Source organism: Copadichromis virginalis, linkage group LG10 (assembly GCF_057382275.1).
Source record: "Copadichromis virginalis isolate Kocher_CV1m ecotype Utaka linkage group LG10, C_Virginalis_male_GT1.1, whole genome shotgun sequence".
In the NCBI taxonomy this organism is placed as follows: Eukaryota; Metazoa; Chordata; class Actinopteri; order Cichliformes; family Cichlidae; genus Copadichromis; species Copadichromis virginalis.
The window spans coordinates 19,786,411-19,812,965 of NC_140627.1; the positions used below are offsets into that span (position 1 = coordinate 19,786,411).

The window sequence follows — 26,555 nt, forward strand, 5'->3', positions numbered from 1 at the left end:
TATTTCGAAGCTTGCACTTGTAAAAATGGCCGAGAACGAGCGGCGTGATGACAATTCCGGGATGCGGTAAGTGAACTTCCAACCTCTTCCGTTGCAAGGTTTTTATTTTTTTTATTTTTTTTTATTAGTAATATAAACATACAAACAAAATGCACCATATATTACAGATTCAGAGAATAGACATTTCTTACATATTAGCAACTTTCATACATAGTGAAAATAAAATATAAAGATGGGGTCACATAATTTAACAAATTATTAACTCACTAAATCAAAATCTTCCATAAAGGAAACAAAAAAAGCAGCCTTTTTCTTTTTAACTAAAGTCAAAGATTTAACCAACAGGTTTAAGTCGTTTTTCCAGTAAGCTAGTGTTGGTTTAGTCTTAAATTCCGTTGCAAGGTAGTGATGTGACGTTCTTCGAGGCTTCGAAGCGTGATGTCACGGGGATGGGCGTGGAAAGGATTTTGGCCGGGGCTTCATTTATGGGAGGAGCTGAAAATGATGACGTCCGAAGCCTCGCTGCCCGGCTGTACCACGTGACTGGTTCATGAAGTGGTTCGAACTTTGCCGCGAGCTATGACAGATATAAACCCCTCAGACTTCATTCAAAAATGTGGGTGTTTGATGGAGAGTTGCGGTTAGTGAGAGTTTGGAGACAGTTTGGAGGTTTATGAGAGTGAGGAGAGAAAGTCAGGAGAGAATGGAGCCAGCTAAGAAGAGGAGGATGTCCTCCCTTGTGTGGGAACATTTTGATTTTATTTCTCCCAACAAGGTATGTAAATTTCTACATAAGATGTATTTTCATAATACTGATGGTGCAATACAATTTATGTTAAGCGGCTTTACTTTTGTACAAGGTGAAGTGTTTGCTATGTGCCAGGGAGCTGGGATATAACAACAACACCTCATCCATGCTTAGGCACTACAGAGCTTTGCATGAGAATAAGGGGAACACCGATTGTGGAGCAAGACCAGGTGAGCCATCAAATGCCATGATAATATAGCATGCAGTAATGTTACTAAATAATATAACAATATTATACAGCTGTTATAAGTTACGTGTGTGATATTTATATTTGTGCTTTGTCTTTATTGTCTTTCCTCAGGAGAACAATCTCAAATAGATGAAGACCTGGTTAGCATGGTGATTGAGGACTCCCAGCCATTTAGCATTGTGGAGGACAAAGGATTTAAAAGACTTGTTAAATCATTAAATCCTAGCTATGTTCTCCCCAGTAAAAAGGTCATAAAAGCAGTGAAAATGTTGTTTTTACAGAATAAAATGTGAACAGGCAGTGTGTAGCTGTCCATACCTCAACGTTACAAAAGCACAACTACTGTCCACACCCCCAACCACACCTCACCTCACAGTAAATGATCATTTCCATTTTAAGCATTTCCAAATAATCATTTTCCATACTGCCAGTATAAATATACACAGTATACTGCCATCACTACAATATACATGTTTTACACACTCCTTTTGTTGTTGACATTTACAGGCTGTGTGCAAAAGGCCACACTCTTCTAATATTTTTACGTCCAGTAGATGTCCTACTAGAGCAAATGAAGCTTCAAGAAGCTTTGCGCTCATGAAGCTTCATCTGCCCATCACTACCCTGCGGTTTACCTCGATTCTATACACACATAAACAACTAAAATAACACCATGCCATATGACAACCTTTACTATCGTTAAGGTATTTTTTCTAGTATAAATATCATTTAAGATGCCAAACAGTACGCTTAAATAACCCCAAAACCAAATAAGACCGCGCAGATGCCGTTCCGAGCCGCTAGAGGCGCTGTCTCCTGAGCTCAACACTGGCTTACTGTACGTTTTTAATGACGTAGCGAAAAATAAGGCAAATCTCTGAGAAGGATCAGCGGCTGGATGTGCTTGGCTTTTAAACAAAGAAGGAATGGGTAAATTAAACTGTGAAAGTATGCCACGCTTTGTACAGGCCATTTTGTTGTTGTTTTCCTGTGTGTTTGGACTCTCCCTTGGCACGGAACTGAGCTTTGTGACCTGCGGATCAGTCATTAAACTGTTGAATTTAAAGCACAACGTGAGACTACACTCGCACGACGTACGCTACGGGTCCGGTAAGTTTGCTGTCAAAACTAATCTTTTCATTCATAAACACTCGTGTTTTTCAGCTAACAATAACTACAGTTATTTTCCTTCGTAACTAAGTTTGCATTGTTGGATAAAAATACAATTCTGACTTTTTAATTTTCATCCATTAACTGTGTCAGTGTGAGTTTGTCATAATGTTCAACTTAACTCCATCATGTTTGCAGTTAAATGTGACACGTTTTAGGAGGTCAGCTCAGTTTCTAAGGTTTGCTGGTGAGACAAATAAAAACGTTTATGTGCACAACCACAGTTAGAACACAGTTACGACTGTTTCTGTTTCTTTGTGGTCTTTTATTGACAGACAGAAGAAGCGAAGGTGAAATCACATCTCCAACACAAAATGCAGCCCCTCTAAGTCAGCAGCATAAACTGTGTTTACACTGGTTCTTTCCATCTGTACTAGCTGACAGAGCAAGAACCCAGGGTGGTGTTAAATATGTGCAAGTACTAGTCAGCGATAGAGGTTTAGAGGTATCAGTTATAACAACCCCATAAACTCTGAGTACAGATGCAAATGACACCTGTACACAGTAAAATACTATCATGATATGTTTCCAAGAAGATGGATGGTATCATGATACAACAATAATCAATAAGCTGGTGCCCTTGCAATGAGAATCAGCGCCTCTGAGTCTGAGGCCTTGATCCTCAGCTGGTAAAGGTTGGAAGGCACACTCCTGGTCAGGAAGTGGAGATGTTCAAGTATCTTGGGGTCTTGTTTATGAGTGATGGGGGGAGATTGCTGGAGATTGGCGCCCATGGTACCAGTCCATTGTAATGAAGTGAGAGCTGAGTGTAAAAGCGAACCTGTTGATTTACCAGTGAATCTTCACCCCTACCCTCACCAGCAGCCATGAGCTCTGGGTAGGGGTCGTCACAGCAGATCATCTGCCACCATGTCACTCTTTTTTCCTCTGTAAGAAACTCTGCATGTCCTCAGCCTTGTCTCTCTAACTTTGTCTCTAAACTGCATGACCTCACGTCTCCCTCTAATATATAAATTTCTAATCCTGTCCATTCTGGTCACTCCCAACAAAAATCAAAGCATCTTCTACTCTGCCACCTCTAGCTCAGCACCCTGTGTTTTTGTCAGTGTTACTGTCTTCAAACCATACATCACACCAGGTCTCACTGCCATCTTGTAAACCTTTCCTTCTCACACCTTCTGTCACAAATCACCCCTGATATTCGTGACGTTTCATTCCTTTTGTCTCCAGTGAATACCTCCACCTCTACTGTTTCCTATTAGAGTACCTGCATGTTTTAATCCTAATATCAGCATTTGGCACTGGTGTATGCAATAATGCGTCACAAAAGGAAATAACAAGAAATGTTACTGTATACTCAGAAAACTCTAGGTATAACATTGTTTCACCGCACTGACTTGTAGTTGCACACCAGCATATGGAATTGTTGTTTGCCAAAAACCGACCAATAAAGCAAACCTAACCTTCATCACATACACAAAGTTCATAAGTTATGCAGAGGACTGGTTTTAAATAACAATCTTCTATTCTAGATGAAATTTTATTTTTTTATTTGAACTGTCTCTAATATCTTTAACAATCCTCTGCTGACTGTGTCTCTGAGGCAGGTAGTGGACAGCAGTCTGTAACAGGGGTTTCTGCAGTAGAAGACAGCAACAGCTATTGGAGTGTTCGCGGGACCAGTGATGCCTTGTGCCACAGAGGTACCCCAGTTAAGTGTGGGCAGACGATTCGCCTCACTCATGTCAACACAGGACGTAACCTGCATAGCCACTACTTCGCCTCCCCGCTGTCATCTAACCAGGTGGGTGGTGGGAGAAGTACAAGGGAAAAGCTGAGAGCTTTGGGGCTATGTGTGGGATTTACCAGGTTTCTCTTTGCAAAAATTGGGGAAGGATGTCAGTGTGTAGAAGATGGACTTTATTTTTTTTTCTTCTTAATCAAAAAAGCTGATAATAAATTTAGGAATTAGGAAGATTAGGAAAAACACTGAAGCGATAAACAGCTGTAACATTTATTAATGTGTAGTCTTGTGTAAACACACACACACAGACACACAAAAAAAGGGTGCCTGCCTTTCACTTTTATTCAAAACTAAACCAACATTTTTGCAGTGAACCTGAGTTGACAGCAGCTTTTATACTTAACAAACTCTCTGGGAAAACAGCCTCGGGTCAGCGTAAAACTCCCAAATCCTGAGAAAGTGTGAGAACACTGTCTGACCAAAGTGTCAGAGGGTTGGAAGACGCGTACCTTAGGAAAACAGAAATTTTAGTTTATATTTCTTTACATTTAATATCTGAGATATTAAAATATAATAAAAAGAAGTGCAATTACAACTGTACATCATATTTTTTCTACATGATAAAGAAATGCTGAAATTGTAATAATTGGGTGTAACAATATATAACCTCCCCACACTGTCCAGCTTATCATCATTTTTTATTGACTTACAACATTTCAGTCTGTGTGACCTTCGTCATGTACAAAAAAAACCAGTTTCCTGGCTAGACATCTCACACTGCATACTATCAATCAGGTAATGAATGAGTCCACTCGAAACTTCAACACAATCTTCAAAAAGCCAAATAACATTTAACATCACCACCTGATCCGAAAACTGGACCATCCATGTCTCCTGTTCTGAAATTGTCACTTAAATTCATAAATTACCTCAATTATAAAACCAGTTTACAACAAATATTCATACTTTGGACAAATCAGTGATGTATATTTTTAAAAAAATACCAACATCCCAATATTAACAAATCACATCTCAAAACAAATCTAATTTTAAAAAAAATTATGAAGAAACTACATTGAGTACAAGTTCTGCAAATTCTTTTCTCTTCAATAATAAATCCCCAGGGGGTGGTGGCAATGCTCAATGCCACAAAATTGTCAAAAGATGCTATATCATGTTACATATTATTAAAATGGGCTGCTATCGCATAATACTTATGAAAGTGGCAAATCGCATTTGCCACTTTCATAAATTTGTAATCACACTTATAGTCTGACAATATTTACCGGTAGGTGGATGAAAAAAACGATGTGGTTTTACTAGTATGGCACTGGGAACAGTTTCCACACCTATAATTTCCATTTGTATGGGGACTCAGAAGGATCTGGCATGGCTGATCGTATCACGTGTTTTTGGCCAATAAATATCTGGGTGTGTTAGATCATTTTGAGTGATCGAAAAATTAGTGGAAAAGCTTGCTTTGTGAGTTACAAGACTGATTCATCCAGATCGATTCTGATTGAAAGATTAGTTTATCCGGTCAATAGCCAATAATAAACATTCCTATAATAATTTTTAAGCTTTTAGTACAACTGTATATCAATGTGAAATTAGCACAATAGTAAATAATTTCATTTACATAGACAACTATGACTGCATAATATACACTTTATATTGTCAGGAGCTCTCATCCACTCATGAAGCCCAGTAATTTGGTATGAGCGGTACTAGTACACCATTCAGTGGACTGGGATGTATTTCACCGAACCTTTGGTGATGAGATAAGACACCAGATAAAAAAAAAATGGTATACATGGCGTTGTGGTCTATTAACTGATAAATATTAAAATCTGTGAAGGTTGTTTAACACAGTCAACAGCTATATTTACGCAGCTGGGAAACTGCAAAGGACAGAATAAGGATTTTTGAAAAATCTAAAAATTATAAAAAAAAAAGGAAACCATCACTTTCTTTCTCAGGCCTAGAAACTGTTTGGTGACCCCTGGCAACCACAACCAGCAATGCCTCGTGCCATCAGGGTACCCCGTTTAAGTCTGAGCAGATTTGCCTCAGTCATGTCAAAAGATGAGTGATTTGCACATCTGGATTTTTCATATATAAAATCCAAACATGTAAATTAGATTCAGACAGTATCCCACACTGCACAAGTCCCAGGGGCAGCCCCATTCACACAGGGGCAGCCACAGTCACACAGGTCTAGAAACCACTTGGAAACCCCTGACAACCACAAGTTGCTAGGAAAAAAGCTGTATTCCCCGACGCTAACCACAAACGAATAAATTTTTTTAATTTCAGTTGGTCTAGTGTTTGCTGGAGGTTGCAAGGATTTTGGTTTGCCAGGGTACTCCCCAACTGACTTCTAGGTCTGTGTGACCGAGGCTTTAGATGCAGTAAAGAGCAGGACATTGGTCAGATATGGACAGGCGATTGCATCTACAACAGATTTGTTCTCACTCCAGTAAATACCCCTGAAAAAACAGACCGAAGCTGGTTAAGCTTCTGAATAGGATGTGATGTGCACATTCAAGCATCCATGCATGTATCTTCTAAACCATTTATCAGAGTCAGCGTGTGATTAACCCCCTTTGTTTTCATTTGGATTTGGAGGGAAATGAGCCTATTGGGTCAAAGGGGTGGGGTCATATAGGGTGGATGTATCCTGCAGGTTAAGGAATTTTACAGAATTGTGATTTAATAATTTTGTTTGGTTTAGGTGAGAGGTGGCACCTTCAGAGTTTACAGGATGCATAATGATCTAATGCTGGCTGTCAATTTTGAAGACAGTTCTATGGGCTCAGTCTAATATTACATAGATTAGGGGGCTGCCAGGTAAAAGATTGTTGTCTAATCTGACTGATCTAGATATTTTCATTCCCACACACAGCTCAGTAATGTCTAGTAAAGTTTAGTCTGCCGTGCATGCATAAAAACATCAGGAGGTTATTTTGTTTAAAAATGTCTAAACATTGTAGGGTTTCAAAGAGCTTCCACAAAAGAAAGCACCTCATCTTCTTCTTTATTCTGTTTTCACTAGTCCTCTGATCTCTCTCTCATTTTTCACAGGAGGTGAGCGCATTTGGCGAAAACGGAGAAGGAGACCACCTCGATGAGTGGACGGTTCAGTGCGGGGGATCCGTATGGAAGCGGGAGGAGGCCATCCGCTTCCGTCACAGGGCCACTGATGCACTGCTGTCTGTGACGGGGGAGCAGTATGGACGACCGATCCACGGTCAGACAGAAGTTCATGCTATGTCAAGCCCCAGCCAGCACAGTCTGTGGAAAGCCATGGAGGGTATCTTCATGAAGCCCAGTGAGAGCCCAGGAGGCAGTCGAGACTACAGTCACCCACACACAGAGTTCTAAACTTCACTTTTCTTTCTCTGCTTCTGTCTTTTTCTGTTTTCCTCTCTACCTATTTCTGTCTCTAATTATATCTGTTCCAGCAGTCCCTTTCCTTCACCAGAACATACTTTGGAAACAATGCAAGAAACTCATAGATCCAGCAGCTAAGCAGCTACACTCAGACTTAATCTGTGAATGGCACTATAATTTGACTTAAAAGGTACAAGAAGACATTGAGTATTGAACGTACTGTTTTATTGTATGCCAACACTAATGTTTTTTTTCTTTTGCATTTTGTAACAAGTATGTCAAACAAGAAGTTGTCCTGTTAGCTTTAATTTATTGTTAAACTATAACACAGAAGACACTGCAGGTTTTCCACATAAAAAAATAAATAAAAGTCGTCCTGTGTTTAGTTGATCTAAAAAGACATTGTTACAGTTGTGCCTTTATGCTAAAAACATTGTAATTGTTTACATAGTGGAGTCTTTATTGTATTTTATGGTATCTTATACCATGTTTTACACAAGTGACAGCGAAGCAGTATTAATACAGAAAATGATTCCCCCCCTTTAAGTCAGTGTTGCATATGATTTACCCCACACTGATAACGCATAAGAAAATAAACAGTTTTTTCTGTGGATATTTGTTAATGTTAACGGGGACCTATACTCCATATTTTTCAGAATTTAAAGTCCAATATAATCTTTATCTTTATTTATTCTGTCCTCTTCCTTGGTGCAGACCCTCACTTCTCAGACAGTATCTCCCTTACCCCTCCCTTCGAGCCAGCTTTCTTCTGACTGGCTACCTCTTACAAACAGTAGGTCTGCACAACAAGTGGGCAGGGATCTGTGCTTATTGTCTGGACTGAATGTCTGTATAAACATGTAAAGGAAAAAATCTGTTAAATAGACTGTAATTTTGACCACATTTAATATGAGCAGAACCCACCATCATATGTGAATGACAGAAAGTTTGGAGAAAATAGGTCCCCTTTAATGCACTGAATGCTGTTTATTATCTTTGTTTGCTCAGAAGTGTAGAGGGAAAGTAATGTTTGACATTCATGCTGCCTGTGCATTTATATGTGCTCCAGAGGTTCAAAGGAAAAATGAATCTGCAGTGAATACCTCATATTAAAGAGTTTTTTTTAATGCAAATCATTGTCAGTGTGACTTCTTTGTTCCATTTCTTACATTATACCTTAAAGCAAACTGGAATTAACTTATGAAGTCCAACCCGTTAATTTCACCCACAATGATAACAGAGTGAAGGATTTGCAGCTAACCCGGGCTGTTAATATCTATCTGGACCATTACACTAAGCATAATGCCTTGTTTGTCCACCTAATGGCATCTTTGGTTCATTATTTGGCGGTTAATGGAGTTCAGGTGCATCTGCTATGAGGCTGTTCTCACTAGAGTTTGACCTATGACCCCTAATTATCATGATTTAGTGTTAGCGTTGATGCCAGCATTGCTCCACTGGAATCCTCCGTCTGACACGAGCTGACAAACGTGTTAGTTCCCCTCTAGACATTACAGACTGCATCACGCCAAATCGAGTTTTAAGAAGCAGTTTGTCTGTAACACCCACTAAGATTAATGGCCTCAGAGCATTTGTATGAAGGTGATGTCATACTGGGCTTTCACTCTGGGATGTTGCTGTATGTGGGGAATGAGAGGAGCTCAGAGCCAACCATGCTGTCATTCTATTTTTAAGCCTGATATTTAGAAATGACACTGCAACGATGATAGCAAGTGACAAAGCAACAACCTGAGCTTTAAATTATAAACACTAAGTGAAAGCACTGCTGCTTACAAACTTACTTTGAGCCAAAAATTATATGTATAAAAAAAGTACACTCACTTTCAGTTCTAAGGTTTTATGTGTCTGAACATAATAAAAATACACACAAACATCTTGAACATTTAACGTGCAGGCTGAAGCCTGTGAAGGCTGAAATATAGCTCCTCTGTTTTATTTCTCTGAGTGTTGCACGGTGTGACCTTGGAGGGAATTTGCTGGGGCACCCACGTCTTGGAAAATTGGCAGTTGTCTTGAATGTTTTCCAATTGTTTTCCACTTCAGTAATCTTTCTCACTGTCGTATGATGGACTTCAAATTGTTTGGAATTGCCCTTATAGGTAACCCTTCCCAGATTGACAGGCAGAAACAATTGCTTCTTCAAGATCACTGCCAACACCTTTCCTTCTTGGCATTGTGTTCACAAACACAGGAATCTTCCTGACTGGCCCCAAACTTCTGCTGTTACAGAAGTTCTCACACTTGAACTGATGTTAAGTTTGACCGTTCTGTGCTGCTTTAATTCTTGTAAGTTGTTTCAAACTCTCTTGCACATCTTTCAAAATAAACCACAGTTACTATAGTTTTTCTATCAAAACAAAATTTTATTGCATAAACATATATGGATATAACTTTTTTTTAAATTTTTTTTTTAGATTAAACAGATTAAACTCGTTATTTGCATTTTTAAATATCCATTCAGTTGGTAACTATTGCTGTTTTCTTTCTCCTTTTCTAAGCAGCATGCCAAGGTTGTTTTACATATCTGTGTTAGGATTTGTCTTTACACAATCTACAACTGGTAAAAACATGTTTTGGTAAAAACAAATCTTAAAAGCAACTTTCAAAAACATGAAAATCATGAATTGATCCTGTCCTGATACAGATGTACAGTATAACAATGTAAACATCAAAAGTGTCGATAAAAGGTCTTGTTTCCCTTACATAGCCATGCAAGGATGTCTGAATGGCACAATTATCGGAGAATTGTTAAGATAAAGCGCTCTATGCTGGTTTCAAAAGGGTTGTGATGCTAATCGACAAAGGCGAAGAGATGGCCCATTGGTCAAATGTCAATATCAAAGACGAACCGACTTACAGGAATAAGTGTAGCATACATTATACAGCAGTTTATACAAGGACAATGAGGCAGTGAGAACATTCCAGTAAAACCTAATGTGAAGAAAACACATGATATATTGAATTCAATATAAAGTTTAACCATCCACAGTGAGGCCTACAGACTCTACCCTAGGTGACGTGAAACAGAGATGTTGGTGACGTGACCTTGTATTTGCATATTTATGAAAATGCCCTCTTCCGCACTCTGATTTGATTAATAGCTGGTAGAAACTAGAAAAATGGCTATTACTGTATAAATTGGAAAGTCAAATACAGTATGTGACAGTAGTACATACATACCTACATTTAGACCAAGGCTGTGCCACCACAAAGAAAGATTATTGGATTCCCTGTCTTTCAAAGACATGAAAACCTAAACAAGAACATGCATACTGATTTACAGTATTATACATTTTTGCTGTAATCTTACAAAGCTTTCTTAAATTTTTTATTTATTTTTAAAGAGAGCCCTCTCCCCTCTTACCTTCTTTATATTTTGTCTAAGCCGGACTTGTGGTTGCACATTAGTTTGACTGAAACATCCAGTTTTGTTTCTCTCCGCCCTGCCAAAGTGCTAGAAAACAAGTGAAATTGCTCCAAGTTCTAAGTGGAAACAAACAAGTCTACAATAATATCCCAGGGGAGCACAGTGCAGTCCGCTTACACTGCTGTTATGGCGTGTTGCAATCGGGAATAATAAACACTAGCATATATAAAGCTACATCTACATAGGGCTGGGCTATTTGGTTAAGATAACTGTAAACAATATTTGCTGTAATTTTCACTAATTCCTTAAATTTGTTTATGAAAACGTAACATTTTGCTCAGTCCCCACAATACTGTTCTAATCTCAGCACATAAATAATGATGTTTATTTATTCCCCAGCCCCAAACCAACACCACCGAGTACAGCTTCATCCTCAGATTTAATATATTGTGTCACTGAGATGTTCAACCTTGGCTGTCTCCATTACGCAAGAAGAGGAGCATGATTCTAATCTCCTACAAGGTCTTTCTTGGACTTTTTCATCCCAGTAAGCCTTGTAAAAAATAAAAAATAAAAATCTCTATTAAATCTGAACCATAGAACACAGCATTGACCCCAGAAACTACAACAGGTATCACCTTCAGTCTTTCATCCAACCTTGATCAACTGTTGCAACAATCCAGTTTGGCAAAGAAATGTTTGTTAAAAAAAGTGACCAATACAGACCAAAGTGCCCTTGTGACACTGACACAAAAAACATATCAAAGCTCAGATTTATTGGCGGTGTTCTTCCCCCCTGTAGACATAGTAAACATGGCTGTTCAGGCGTTTACCTGCAGTACTTATTTTCACCACTAGACGGCAACCTTGTCCAAGAAAACAACTGTATTAGACAGCATGTCACAACTCTATCCCTGATATAGCTCAGTAGTTTCTATCTTTCATACATTCTGCTGTTGAGAGGAATAATACATTACATAAGCTAAGTAGTATTATATATACAGTGAAATCCATGGGGAACAAGTAGGGGTAATGTTTGGTATGGCAGTGTGTATTGTGGCATGCTTTTGCTTGGTTTATGTTTACCACAGCTGGGCGGTATTACAGTGACATGCTGAGATGAAACATTTTCTCCCAGTACATTCCTAAACATATTTTTCAGTCCTCACTCCATTTGATTAGATTTTTTTAAAAACCTTTCCAAGCTTACTCGTGGACACCACTGTTTTTCACATCTCACACAAATCTTCCTTGACCAAGCAATCAATCAATGAATCAATCAATGAATCAATCAATACTACTAGTGGGATAGCAATGACTGTTGAGTGGGTTGTCACTGAGTACTGAGTTGTGCTTCTTGTAGATTCACATAGAACGTATGTGACCCAAGACTGGTGGACTAATGTAAATGTTTCACAAAGTCTTTTGTATACATAACTATATATATATATATATATATATATATATATATATATATATATATATGTGTGTGTGTGTGTGTGTGCATTTCAATACTGTGCCCACCATTCACTCATTCCACATTCAGTGCAACTTCTGAAGTTGTCCATAATAACCATTATTTGTTTTCTGTAATTAGGAATGGCTCAAAGCACCTGATACACATTTTCGGTAATTAGAAAATCAAGTTTAAAGGGTGGTCTTGTTCTTGAAAACAACAAAATAATACCCTTCCCCCTTAATTTCAGTGTTTTATATAAAAACAGAATTCTTTTGCAGTTCAGATTCCTTACGATCAGTAAATCCAGTGACTCTATGTGGTGACATCGTCAATACAACTCCTTTCATTTTACTTATTTTACTCATTGTCTGCCTTTGTAAGTTCAGTTCAAATAAAACTTAAAAAAACAAAAAAACAAAACTCAACTGATTGTTTAGAGAAGTGCTTGGGTTGTGGTCCAGCTTTGGCTGCAAAGACAAGATGTGAGGTCATGGCTGTTCTGTCCACTCCCCATGCTCACAGTGCAATTGGTTACTCCATGCCGTTCCGCAGCATCTGATTGGCTGCGATAAGCATGACACTGATGATGAAAGCCATAGCAAAGGCGCAGATCAGGCTTTTCCTGACACACGTTTGCCTATTCTTCTTCTTGGGATGAACTGAGAGAAGTGAAAAAAGAAGAGAAATGAAGAGATTATTATAATTTGTCTTTTTTTTTTTTGTACATCTTATTTTTTGTCATGGTAAATTCAGTTGCTACTGCATTCAGTTTGAAAACAAAGAAATAGAAACTGGACGTTCAAATGAATAGTCTTTGTGACTTCCTGTTTTAGTTAGAAGTCACTCACTTTCATGCACTGTGGTTTGTTTTACTTTCTCCCCGTGTTTTTCCCACCAATTTTGTGCACCACCTGTTACTAATCTAATCCATCTCCCCAGTGTACATATCCCTAGCTCTCCAGTAATAAGCTCCCAGATTGTCTCGTTCCGCTCAGTCGTCAAGTTATCAAACAATTTACTTCCTTCTGTGTGGTATTCTCCTCATTTCTTTGATTTACTACATGGGTTGTCTGTCTGTTCCTCTTTTTTTCTCCCATTACATCTTCTGCATTCTTTGCTATGCCAAGTGGCCATCTGTATATGACCCCAACTTGGCAAAATATTTGAGGTTTGGATTTTATCCTGGCCCTGGTTGCCTCTATTTGGGTCCTTCTGTCATGTAAGGTGTTTGCTTGACATTTCGGGAAAAGAGCTCCCTTGCAGGGAGTTAAACCAGAAGATCAATATCGCTTTTATGTTAGGAATTAGGTGTGGAGTCAGAGCTAAGAGGCAGTCAGCTTAACTCACCCTAAAAGTCAGGTGAAACTACAGCATCTCTAATGCTCTGCCATGCTTTAAAATTTGTACCCGTGAATAACCTTCTAACATTCGCAAGCAGCAGATACTCGAAGTCAACACAGGTGGCCAAAAATAACACCTGGTGAGTTTTATGGTTGCTTGTAGGTAAAATTGATCGGACAATTTCTTGGAAGGTCTTTCTTTTGTGTTAGCATATATGCTAAGCTAACCACTTGCCGGAGCTAGCTTCACACTATACTTAGATCACAGGTGCAAGAGATATCTCACAAGAAAAACAAGCACAGTATTTTCTCAAAATGTTGCATCATGGTATGAAACAGGTAATAGATAGCCCCCTTGGTTTTCTGCTGCTCTCACAGTTGATTGTGTCTTTAAAAAGAAAAAACAAAACAGTTAATTGGCTTTATATGGAGGCAGGCCTTGTTACATGCTGATCTGGTGATTTATAATGGCTATACAACCGCGTCTTGGTGTGCAGCATTAAAAAAGAAGTCAGTGGATGTTCTCACAATCTCAGTGAGGCAGTTTTAGGGGATACAGTCTCCCACCCATATGCAACCTCCATGATCATATAATCAAAGCTCATGTCAAATCTAAGTGACTTCCACTAGCTGAGTGAAAACTCCAACATATTACCAAAAGCTTCAAAATGCAACTAAATGGACCTTTGAGTTGAGACTGTTTTAACACGGCATTCAAGAAAGAATGTGTGAAGGTTTAGAAAATAAAGTCTGCGGAACAATAAAGGTAACGGGCATTTTCTCTCCAAGTGTCTAATGGTCTTCATGAAGAATTCAGCTTTTACCATTTTAACCTGTTCCTCGGGAGACATGTTGGTTCTTTGACTCAAACAAATGCAGGTGAAGTAGCAGCTAACATTTCTGGTTGCCATGTTTTGCAGCTTATCTCGGTGACCCAGATCGTCGAGTTGAAGCGTCTCCAGTGTAAAGACAATCAATTCATCAGAGGCAAAAACTGGTTACAACGCACGCAAAGCTGCAAAGCAAAAACAAAGACAAGAGGCGCAAGGTGGAACTTTTGTTCTGCTTGGGGTGTTTGGGATGACAGGCCCCTGCTTTCCTCCTTAAAGACATTATCTTTGGAGACTGAGAGAAAAAGATGAGCAGAGACAGATGTGTCCTCCAACAGGCCTTGAAGCAGAAGTAACAACCAAAAGTTTCCTTGCTGTCAGCCTGCTTGTCTCAGGTTGTTAGTATCACACACTGCATCAATAAATCAAGTCAGCGCTCAGACTTGGGGATCTAAGAGGAACTGTGAAAGGCACTGGGGTCCCACTGGACAGGACGCAGATGGGAACGAAGCAGCCATGAAAGAGGGAAGCTGAGTATATGGGAAGAGGGTTAAATGTGGAGAGGTGTACAGCTGTCCTTTAGAAGTGATGTCTATACCTCTTCATGTCTTCTACATCCTCCCCCTGCCTATTTTCCCACTCTCAACATTTTTATACTTTCCATTTTGCTCTCCCTAACTCCACGATACAGCCTTCCCTCAACACCAAAAACTTCGTGAAAGAGAGTGCCAAGCCAGCAGTTCCCTGATCCTCTTATCTTCTGTCCCTTCTCTGCTTAGTTTCACCATTTCCCTCCAGCTGTCTCTTTTTAAGGTCTCCCCAAGACTGAGTCCCAGTGGATTCATTAAGGCTTTCTAAGTTTTTCAATGTGTTTGATCTTTCTTTACCTTTGTCTTAGTCTTACTCAGTGGATGTTTCACAGCAGACAGGCAATTTTGGGCTCTGCAGGGTCAGGTTTAGGCTTTCATTTCCCTATTCTCCCTACAGCGACATAAGTTGTTCATAGGCTGGAAAAATATTGCCTGTCTTTCAGCTGTTCAGTCAAACATTTAGCAGGGCGTCAATCTTCAATCTGTCTTACTCCTGGCTTCAAAAACTTACAGACATTAATTTATGACTGCAGGATGTTTAGATTTTATCATCTAAATATTACTTCAGCAGTCTTGATTTTTCATAGTCTTTTTGACATGATCAACACTTTACAGGTGAAACTTCTGTGATGGATATAGCAACAGATTAGAAAATGAAGGATTTCACCTCAAAGTTTTGCTAAACAACACTTAAAAGGTTGCTTCTGCGAGCCTGAGGATTCACCCATAGCACGGTGCTATGTAGTTTCCACTTTGTTCCAGTAGCACTAAGTTTTCTCCTTTCCTCAGACTTTTCATTTCTCTTAACTTTATTTCTCGTGAGCAGCTGGTTTGCTCTGGCACATCATGACTCCCAGTCAAGTCCCATAGCACATTCACTCATTTGTTGAAGTTGTTTTGATTCAGTCAAAAGACTGTATTTAAAGCAAAGGTTTTAGAATTTTACTTGTTGCTGTCGGCTATCTGTACAGTCAAACCTGTCTTTGCAGTCAGAGGAGTTAACCTTCTTTTGGCTTAAGCACTTCCACATCAGCCAAAAGCTCACATACAGTCCATGATTCAGTCCTTGGTTTAGTTTGTAGACAATGATAAGCTGGCTGACAGCACACACTTGCATCAGTGGCTCTCTCTAGACATAGTCAAAATGAAACCAGGGCAGCTGTCAAGATCATGTCTGACTAGACAAGCAGAAAAACAAAAACAATGACTCTGTGCAGGTAAAGTGTGCACGAGGGCTCCTGTAAGAGAACTGATCACTGCAATAATCCTTTGCTGATGGTAAATGGCTAGTATAATGTTTGGAGTGTTGCTTATTTTCTTACACACTGCTGAGATCAGACGACTCGTGCCTGTGCCTCAAGTATGAAGGCATAAAGCTCACCATAGCGAAAAAGTCTGGAATCAGAGAGCTAGCCTGGCACTCTACAAAACTTCACACCTAAACCGTAAATACAGCTATTTGTGGTGTCATGGCAAATAGTTATGAGTGTTATCGTGTGCTTTAATTATTTGCTTGAGACGTTTCACTGAGTTTGCCAAGCAGACTTGAGGAAGTCAACACACAGTGTTCTGCAGCTTAACCGCTTCATTTTGTGTACTGATAAAAGACAGAAAACCCCCCAAAACAAAACACACCAAACTGTGAGTGTTAGAGGCTTTTTGGGTATTATTCTTTGCAGAGAACCAGGTTAGCTGCCAAAGTGAAATTGCATTTCTTTTTTACTCCGTTTACTCATCCATTTAACTGTGGTCAAGTTGGCCAGAGGTATGATTTAGTTTTGTCCAAAACAATAAGTAGCAGCTGCCTTATCTGTCTTGTTACAGGCATTTTGGTGAAGATTTTTCCACAGTCACTGAAGAAACAAGTCAGAGTTTGCATTAAGTTAGCTCACAGCAACTTGTACAGATGTCCTGATCTTATACATGCTGACCATGTTTTTCTCTTTCCATTTTTAATGAATATGGCTAGTTAGCAATGCAGGAAGATGATGCCCTAATTTCCATCCTCCTGAGCTCTGATTGGTTGATTATCTCTCATAAACAGCCACCAGGGATAATCCAGAGATGTGGAGAGAGAAAGAAACTGGTTTCCCCCTGCTTCTTGTCTAATTGCCTCTTGGCTGTAGCTTCATAGCACACAGTAATAAAAGCGATATCGATCTACTCACCAGGCTCTTGGCAAAAAAACAAATATGTGTACTTTGGATTGTTTAATCAGTTCGAATAAGCATAGTGCATGTTGTTATTTGAATCATTAAGAGATTACTGTTTACTGCCCAAAACACCTTTTTATACCAACAAAGTTTCCACGAGAACGGCTTCCTCACCTCCCTCATACTCAGGGCAGTTCCCTGAGGTTTCATTGAGGCTTTCCTCCTCGGTGATGATAATGTTCTCTATGTCCTTCATTGTCAGGTGGTCCCGGAAGGCGTGGAACAGCACCTGCTTCAGCTCATCCAGAGACAGCTGCTGCATGTCGAACTGCAGGGGCACACAGCAATCAATGCAGATACACAGTCAAACACAGGCCGACTTCATGAGGGCAGATAAATATAGAAGAATGAGGTGTAGGAAATGACGCTATATATAAATATATTTTTAATTAGTCAACAGCGTAACGCAGGGATACAGTATGTAGGTAGGAACTGTGTCAGTTGTAATGTAAAGAAAACTGGAGCTATTTTTGGTGCATGAGTCATGATATGATCCTGTTTTTCCTGTTCACATGTATAGGCGGAGAAACTGGCATGTTGGCTTCAATGTAGGTGGTCGTTTTGTGTAATTGTTTCATATTATTAATAAGGGTATCAAATATCCATGACTTGAAGTCTGAATCTTTGCCTCTGTCCAACATCTATTCTACCCCCCAACCACCCAGGGGCTCAATCCAGGGATACTCATGGACATATCCCTCAAGCCCAGCATGCAGGCCTAGATTATTTACCTCACTGACTGCCTGAAATACAATCAGTCGCTTGGTTTAGCACGGCAGATGGACACAGAGAGGCAGGCATGGCGAAGACGAAGAAAAGAAGGGTTTGATGGAGAAAGGAAGAGAGAGACACAGAGATAAGAAAACAGGAAAGCACGATGAGGTCAAAGAAAAGGGAAATGTGTGAAGTAGTGGGAGACAGATGGAGAAAACAGAACTGGCAGACAATGGTGGTAAAAAAGTAAAAGAGCTGCGTTTGTGAAGAAGAGATGCTCATTTTAACGAGAAGATAATCCTGCTCTTGCTTTACTGACTTGCTCACTATACGCTAAAATACTAAAACCAGTGTGCTTTATGACTAATGACTTTAGGGAAAACCACAGATGTTGAATGAAAAGGGGAGGGAGGGCTTATAAATGATTTTAGAAGCATGACTGTTAGATTTGTATTGTTGATTGTCATTTATGCTTAGAAATATCTACTCATATATGCTTATATGCTTTGTGTGTATGTAGACGTCATATGTTAATGAACCTATGTATATTCATGTAACCTCAATAAAAGAGCAGCGTTACGGGGGAGTGGACGAGAGCAACTGGGGTCAAGCGAAGGAACGGCGTTTGTCCAGTTCTCTCCCGTGCAGGAGAAACATAAAGAACTTTGCCTACTCGTGTCTTGCTTTTGCTGTGTAGTAGAATTGTCTTGAACGTTCCAGCGAATAGGTTTACGCTGCAAACCTATCAATGACCTTGCGTGAAACCTAAACATGTCTTTGGGACTTACAAATTTTTGGTTAATCCTTACATCACCTGCCTGGTCAGGCTTGAAGTTGAGGCCCATTTCTTGTTTAATCGACAAGTTTCACATTTTGGGGAAAAAACAAACAAACTGATTTGCTTTCTTTCTGGAATTTCAATGTGCAGTCTCGTCTCTGTCCATTAAATATGATGCTAAAGCCAGTACATAATTAAGCTTTTTTTTAAAACTCTGTGTCAGAAAATAATTGATTTATAGCATCATCTTCGAGATGTATTAGTGAGTCTTGTCCTGACTCTGAGATCATTCTTTGTCTTTGTTATTATTTTTTTCTGTGTCCTGTTGTATTTTGTCATACTTACACTTCCTTTCATTGCCTGTCCTGCCCTACTGTCTGTCACCTGTGTCTAATTGTCCTTCATTTATGCGTTTAGTAGCCTCTCCTCTGCCTAATTGCCTTTGTATCGTGTGTCATGTTCTTCAGCATTTCTCTTTGGAAGTTTTTTCTCCCTTAACATCATGATGCTCAGTAGTGGTCCGAGAACGGATTTGAGAACTAAACATAACAGGAAGAAGAAGTTTGATTTTTGTAGTTTTTTCCCCCGCCATGGCCACTACTGAAGCCGCTGATGTCAGTCCTCTCTTTTCCACGGATGCATTCCCAGTGTCCAATCTAAAACCAGTTCCACACATTTCCACTGACTAAAGACGGTGCCAAAAAGCCGGCACCAGCATGGCATCACAAAATTACTGGGCCCAAAATCAGGATCGATGCCAGCAGTGGATAGAGGAGGGGCAAGAGCATCTCAGATGATTTGCAAATATGAAGATTGTTTAAGCTTCTGTTTCTATTTTGTGCATTTAAGCGTTGTGCTCATGTTTTGTATTTTATCTAGGTTCCTAAATGCTAGTGCTTTGATTACACTGAACATTTGAAAATTGTTTTGAGAAGGAACAAAATTCTGTGTCATAAAATGAATTCCTTTTGGTATCATAAAGAAAAAAAAAATCTTACACATAAAAATCCCCAAATTATTAGCTAATTTGGGGAATTTCTGATTTATAACAGATCTCAAGACTGCAAGAAAAGAAAAAAGTGAATCATAACTGATATATTGACCCATTAATAGAAATGTCCTTGAACAGGCATGGATACACATGATAACAAGGACTTGTGTCAGGTCTTTATGTATTTTGCACGTCCACTTCTCTGTGCTCTGCAAATGTGTATTGATTCCAATCTAACTGTTCGTCTTGCCTTTCCTGGGGATTTACGCTTTAATTATGGAAACATGCATTTGGATGCATACTCGCACACAAACCCACACAAATGAAAGCAAACTTGAGACACTGCAGTAAATAACTGCAGACACAAAACTGCACAGACAGACACCCTCTCTGGGTTTCTATCTCATCCTCTTCTCCCTCTCTCTCGCTTTCTCTCTCTCTCTCTCTCTCACACACACACACACACGCAGATGCTTTTATTTGGTTAGCTAAGGTAAAACAACCCATAGGAGATTATTCACAATTTGGCAAACATGAAACTAAAGCAACTTTTATTTTCAAAAGGACAAACGTGACAGGAGTGGGTAAAGATAGAGGGGCTGTAAGACACAACAAACAAGATTCAGTGCAGGGGTATGAGTTGTAATCATCTTAGCCAGAGCTGAAAAACAAACTGCAACAACAAATCATAATTCCTGGCTTAAATAAAACTGTCACTCTACCACCCAAAAAGCTGGCAGTGGAACAGGGATCCATCTTCACATGCTTTTCTTGATTTTTCTCTCATTTCTTTCCATGTTGGGAATTTTTTTTTCTTACTTCAATGAAACTCACAGAGGGAGCTGACTGCAATGTAAAGTACCTTCAGGCAAATTTGTGATATTGGTCTATGAAAATAAATTGTCTTGACTTCTGTTAAATTTGCAATTAGCATAAAAAAACCTGTTTAGACTTTTAACTGAATAATGCTGCCTTGTCTGGTGCTCCAGGGCAAATAAATAGGGTTTGGTAGCAGCAGTTGGAGGGCATGAGCTGACTGACTTCTGCTATCTTTCTTGCCATAGCTGTCTCTAAATTGAATAGATACAAGGAAATGGAGGAAAACCTCTTCGGACTGCAGCCGCAGGATAGACGACATGACAGGTGAGGCAGGAGCATGGAGAATGTACAATGTTCCTGACTGTCTATCGACTGGGTGAAATCCACAGTGGTACTTGTTACTAAGCAGCAGAGTGATTTCTCCTCCTGCCAGGTCTCTGACATCCCCCCTCCCCAAACACACACACAATGAAGACCAAGAGTTTTCCTGTCAGAGCATTTTGTCTTTCACTGACTGAGCTCAAATATGTCATTTGTGTGTCTCTCTATATAGAAATGTGTGTTTGTATGTGAGTGAATGATTGACAGAGAAGCAGCAGGGGATCGCGAGCAGTGACCGGTGACATATCGAAGGAGCCAGGACACATCAATCAGAGGAACAGGTGCTTACACGCCGTCCTTCCTTACTAATCCTCCTGTCCTCGAACAACACAGGCTTGTTTCGTCATTCGTCCACCTGCTTCGTCTTCTGACCCTTTCTCTAAAAAGTCACCCAGAGCGACATCCCGAAAGCAATGTTTCTTTTATTCTGTACACTTCCCCCTCACCACCTAGTTCTTCTGTCTTGCAGCAGTGCTGTCACAGTTAGGCGTCATCTTCAAGTTCAAGTAAAGTTTTTGGTTTGACTGCATGTGGCAGTGCAAAATTGACTTAAAAAAGGCAGAAGCTACAGTCAACCAGAAATGAATAATAGATAAACAAGAGCCACGGGAACAGAAATCAATTGCAGATGTATGTGAGGGAATAAAACTGAAAATAGGAAAATTCTCAATTGAAAGTTGCTGAAACTCACTAGGCACCATACTGGTCACTTTTCAAACACGTGTTAAAGTAATCCACTTAATCTCACTGCACTTTAAAATATGGGGAAGCAGGGACACAACATTTTTAAAACGCACTAATCTTTGCTTATTAGAATGAACACTGTGGTGTGTTTTTAACAGCTGTAGATGCAGACAGTCTTTCCTTTGGGTTTCAGTTTTCATTGATAAAATAACTCACAGCTGGCTACGCTTAAAAAAGATGAAAACTTAACAAGTTGATGATAGAAATTTAGAACCCTGACTTAAATATCAGTTAATATTTTTAATGAATATTTGACACAGATTAATCATCTCTTTGACACATTACATGACTTGAATGAATTAAACCTCTGAGTGCAGTCCCTGTAAAAATTCATCTCTTGTATTTTAAATGGCACTGACTCCAGAGGTGGCTAAAGTACACACTTTCTTTACTGAAGTAGAAGCACAGACACTTGTGTTTAAAACAAAAACAAACAAACAAAATAATACCAGCACATGAGAATGAAATGTCATGCCAATCTAAATCTATTGAATGTACTTAGCTGGAATCTCTTATGTAAGACACAAGCAGGGAAATAGTTATATTTTCTGCCTACATTGTAGATGGGTGACTATTCAGGTGCCTCCTGAATCGAACCTACAGAGAGGAGTGCTCCAGGGTGCCACCAATTACTCACCCGTGTAGTTCCACTGCAAACCTCACTGTCACTCACACTGAAATCTAAATGGTGCAATCTACCTATGCTCGGTGTGTACACTCTTATGCATCGGGGAGGGGATTCCACATCGTGCCTAGCCCCTCAACAAGCGACCACACCGCCACTAAAGACACAGCATAAAACCTTAAACAAATTAGTAAAAGATAAAACAAATACACCCTAAGTTACAGTACTTTATAAAAGCAAGATTTAAAATACAGAAAATAATTCTGAGTAAAAGACCATAAAACCAGGACTCAGTCGAGGCCAGTCCATAAACGTTTGTAAGATAACAGGCCACAACAAGACAGAATAAAACCGAACAAGACCGCAGCAGTATGGCACAATCCACTTTCTAAAGGGCGATACTAAAATGAACAGCTTTCATGAGCAGACCTGCAGTGCTTAGCTGCCTAACGGTCTCAGCTACCTTGGATGGGAAAAGACTGCCAAATACCTCCATGTGGTAGTGAAGCGCAGCTGTTTCTTATAGGGCCTCTAATTAGCAGCTGGGAAGGTGTGGATGTTAGTGCTGCATTTGTGGACATCACGTAAAAATCTACTTCACTACATTACCTTTATATCTAACCTCTCTTCTTCCTGTCCTGCCCTGTCTTTCTTACATCTTTCTCCATCTCTGAGAGAACTTTTTTCTCTGGCTGGGAAACAGAGTAGCTACAGACACGGTGAGTGACAAACTCCGCACAAACAGTCTGTATATTTGCTGATATTTCTTGAGCTGCATTTGAAATGTTGCATTTGAAATTGCCTGCCACTTAAAAAATGTTGCTCCCTTTATACTTGCTCCTCTTCTGTAGAGCTAGCTAGATACTCACATACTCCAAACTAGAGATGTACCGATCCGATATTACGTATCGGTATTGGTCCGATACTGACGTCAATTACTGGATCGGATATCGGAGGGAAATAAAAAATGTAATCCGATCCATTAAATATCAAAAAACCTCACAAAACTTGCAACATGGCGTAACTCGGCTCATAACCGTAGCACGTCGGAGCAGTGTGCATCACGTGATAGAGCGGCCATCTGGCATTTCATCTCCAAGGAAGTTATCCCAGAGAGAAGTAAAGCAAGTGCGTAAGTTCGTCTCTGAATGTTTATAAAGCATTTCCGCGTTAAGCTTAACAACCGATATATGGAGCGACTGCCTCTTCTCTCTCCCTCCCTCTCCTGCTGCTACTTCAGTCATGAAACTGATCAATGATCAGCTGATCGGCTTTTCTGTCAGGAGTCCGTCTCTCTTGTTTGTTTTTGGCCCACTTCACACCAGAAAGAGGAAACCAGCAACTGAACAACAGCAGCACGTTTAAGCTTAAGCTGTTGTTAGAATTTATTTAATATTACTTTGTACACCAGGATCCTTTTCTACGTAGCTGACGGCTGGTAACTGTGCAGGGGCGGATCTAGCAAAGTTTAGCCAAGGGGGCCGATAGGGCATTAACAGGGAAAAGGGGGCACAAAGACATACTTTTCTTTCTTATTCTCATTTAAAATGTCTAGCTTTTATTAAATAATTATCTGACACCCAAAGTTTTAATTTGATGTAAAATGAATAGAAGTCCATTACTGTATATAGTAACTATTAAGTCTAATATATACCCCAGTAAGCTTTTCCTTTGGGAAGGTACCATCTGTGCAGTCTGCAATCCTGTTAAAGAAAGATGTTGAATCTATTTAATTATTCTTGAAAAATAATTGATTTCTGTGCATTTTCTTTTCACACTGCATCAAATTAAGGTTGATTACGTCGATTAAGTATCATGAGGTGCAGCGTGAGGGGTAGTTCCCTATTTTGTTTTTGCTTTTTTGTTGCTGGGAGTTGGAACCCTATCCGGTCGTTAAGTCTGACGTCACTAGCCGTGTCTGGGCCTAAACTCCGCTGCAGGTCCATATATCAAACGATCACTATGGCATTACTGAGAGTTGAAAAACTGTCTAAAGTCTTTCATCTTTAATGAAATGATCAGCGTTCTGCTCTACCAGGTGTAACAATTGAGTTTAACATCCAGGCATCCATGAAAACGGAATTTATGACATTTAACGGAGTTAGAAGTTAGCAGGAAGTTAGCTCGCTAGCTTCTATCTAAATACAATATAGCATGTCCTGACTGCGGGGTTTTGGAAACAAATTAAAACGTACAGCTCTGTTATCACTTCCAACATAAATGAAGACGGAAAACTAAACAGCAGTGACGTTTGTAGGGTTACTGAAGTTTGGCTAGCTGGTATATAATGATGTGCTACGTGACCGCTAGCGACACAGCTATGTTAGCTTAATATAAACAAGCTAACTTTTTTTTCCACTCGATAAAAGTTAACGTGAGTGTTCTCGGTGGTCAGGAACAAATGTAATCGCATGGCAGGATGCTGTAAAAGGACCAAACTTCAGCCAGGAGAACAACTGAGATAATCCATCCACAATACGAGGTTAGTCATTCATATACTGCTGCATGGGCTGGGCTTTAGTTACATCCTAGGGTTTTAAAAACTGAGCTTAAATAAATGATTAGCGGTAATAAAAGCCGAGGGAGGTCAACAGTGATCACTGACTGTTTTAGGAGCTTTTTGAGATCAAATAGAAGAAAATACAAAACATTAAACATGTTAATAAAACAAAAGCCATATTAAACACAGACTACTTTAGGCCCGGAAGTAGGATTCGTCATGTCATCACTGAACAACCGGATTAGTTAGGTTGCTTAATATTTACGCTAAGTACTCTTTAAAATACCAGAATAGGGAGGATGGAGTAGGTTTAAGTTTATTAGATTGATCAGTATTGCTGAACTATGAAATTTTTTTTTTTGCATACAGGTATAACAGAATACCTTTAGTCTTGTTGTTTTTTTAAACTTGAGTATGACTTTGATCATCTGAAAGGCAGGACTCCTGCTGTGTCAAACATTACTTCCTGAAAAAAAAGAAAAAAAAAAGAAGAAAAATAAATAAATAAATAAATAAATAAATAAACTTCAGTATGGACTTATACAAAATGCAGCAAGATAAAAAAAACAACAGTTTTATTGATTAAAAAACACTATATCGGATTCATATCGGTATCGGCAGATATCCAAATTTATGATATTGGTATCGGACATAAAAAAGTGGTATCGTGCCATCTCTACTACAAACACAACTTACGGATATCTACACAGCTCTGAAGTTTGCCCTGCTGAAGTGTAGATTTTACTACAGCAAAGTAGAACCAAGTTCAGTCTCTTGAAGATTTGCAGGAGTGTTAAGTAACACTTATTATTACACATATTATTCTGTATGTCAGCTGCGATACACACTACCTAATTATTTTTGTACAACTTGAATGAAAAACAACAACAGCAACATTTGACTTCAGTACCAAACACAACAATTTGACAATTGTTGCAAACATTTGCACATATACTTTTTCCACAGTGAAAACAAAAACAAGGCTACAGCACATTTTACCTGCAATGCCTGGAAAGAATCTGCTGACAGATTTTGATGACATACGATGCTGCTTTCTGAAAGCTGTTGGGCTCATCAGCTATAATTCACAGTGAAGTTACAACTACATGTATAGCAAGAAGTATAGCAATACACAATTTGAGATGTTGTTTTTTTATTTTTAATAAAACATGATGTTTTAAAATAAGTCACTTAAAAATCGTTTTGTTTCATTTAACCCTTTACCTCTAATGAATAATCTAATCCTTTCTGTGCTCTCGATTACCTTTTCTTTCCTACTTAATCTTCTTTTTATAAACTATATCTGTGATATTTTTGTCTCTTTTCCCTGCTCCCTGCCTACTCTGGTTGCCCCACTGGCTCATAAACCTTGCATGCCTCATTACAGGTTTGGGCTTTCTACTCTGGTGGCCAGTGTTTGGGTCCTGTCATCACTGTAACATCACACTATACATGGTTTCTGCAAATGAGGTTAAACATGCTTTGGTGGCAGGATTAGCTTAGGTGGTTGAGCAGGCTGGCCATTAAATGTTGGGTTGGTTCAATGCCCGATTCCTCCTGTCTGCATGTTGTGCCTGTGAACATGAATCCAGGAAATGCTCCTGGCATGTTTTGGAAAAATGTGGAAGCCCATTAGGACAAAACATGCCTAATGGGCATGTTTTGTAATGAAAGGCTGGCCACAATCATAACACGATGGCGATCCCACAGACCTCCTTCCCACTCGCTCAGCATAAACATATTTCTCATAAGCTATAAACACTGTTAAGATATTGGTTTAAAAACTGTTGTTTGTAAGTGACTGTCTTTAGGTGCTGCAGCTTAATTTGCAATGGAAGAGTGGGTGCTAGCTTTCTCAAATTTAATTTACTGGCTGTCAGAGCGAATGCGGTAACTTGATTCGGGAGTTTTTCAAAG

At 39.4% G+C, this 26,555-nt stretch overlaps 2 protein-coding genes across 4 annotated transcripts in view; one reads left to right on the plus strand and one right to left on the minus strand.

Annotated features, from left to right (window-relative positions):
* Positions 1 to 3: 3 nt before the first annotated feature.
* Positions 4 to 8,390, plus strand: sdf2 (stromal cell-derived factor 2). 2 transcript variants are annotated; one of them, XM_085470490.1, is made up of 3 exons: positions 4 to 66; positions 3,737 to 3,933; positions 6,958 to 8,390. In XM_085470490.1, exons 1-3 carry the CDS (start codon positions 48 to 50, stop codon positions 7,255 to 7,257), a joined length of 516 nt encoding a protein of 171 aa, XP_085326616.1. In that variant the 5' UTR covers positions 4 to 47; the 3' UTR covers positions 7,258 to 8,390. The 2 variants fall into 2 exon arrangements, with proteins under 2 accessions (XP_085326616.1, XP_085326615.1); XM_085470489.1 differs by lacking the exon at positions 4 to 66 and adding an exon at positions 1,822 to 2,108.
* A 3,754-nt stretch (positions 8,391 to 12,144) lies between these two features.
* caln2 (calneuron 2) overlaps positions 12,145 to 26,555 on the minus strand; it is a 30,171-nt gene continuing 15,760 nt past the window's right edge. For both annotated transcript variants that reach the window (XM_085470491.1, XM_085470492.1), the window contains exons 5-6: positions 17,201 to 17,354; positions 12,145 to 12,772 (exon numbers count right to left, since the gene is read on the minus strand). In XM_085470491.1, the coding sequence (XP_085326617.1) occupies positions 12,645 to 12,772; positions 17,201 to 17,354 (282 nt within the window). In that variant the 3' untranslated portion in view covers positions 12,145 to 12,644. The remainder of the gene's footprint in view (positions 12,773 to 17,200; positions 17,355 to 26,555) is intronic.

Excerpts from the sequence above, each read along its gene's own strand:
- sdf2 (XM_085470489.1), top strand. The coding sequence starts at position 1,925 with ATGGGTAAATTAAACTGTGAAAGTATGCCACGCTTTGTACAGGCCATT. Across the intron at positions 2,109-3,736 it reads CGACGTACGCTACGGGTCCG|GTAGTGGACAGCAGTCTGTA; the intron begins GTAAGTTTGCTG and ends TCTCTGAGGCAG. Across the intron at positions 3,934-6,957 it reads CCCCGCTGTCATCTAACCAG|GAGGTGAGCGCATTTGGCGA; the intron begins GTGGGTGGTGGG and ends CATTTTTCACAG.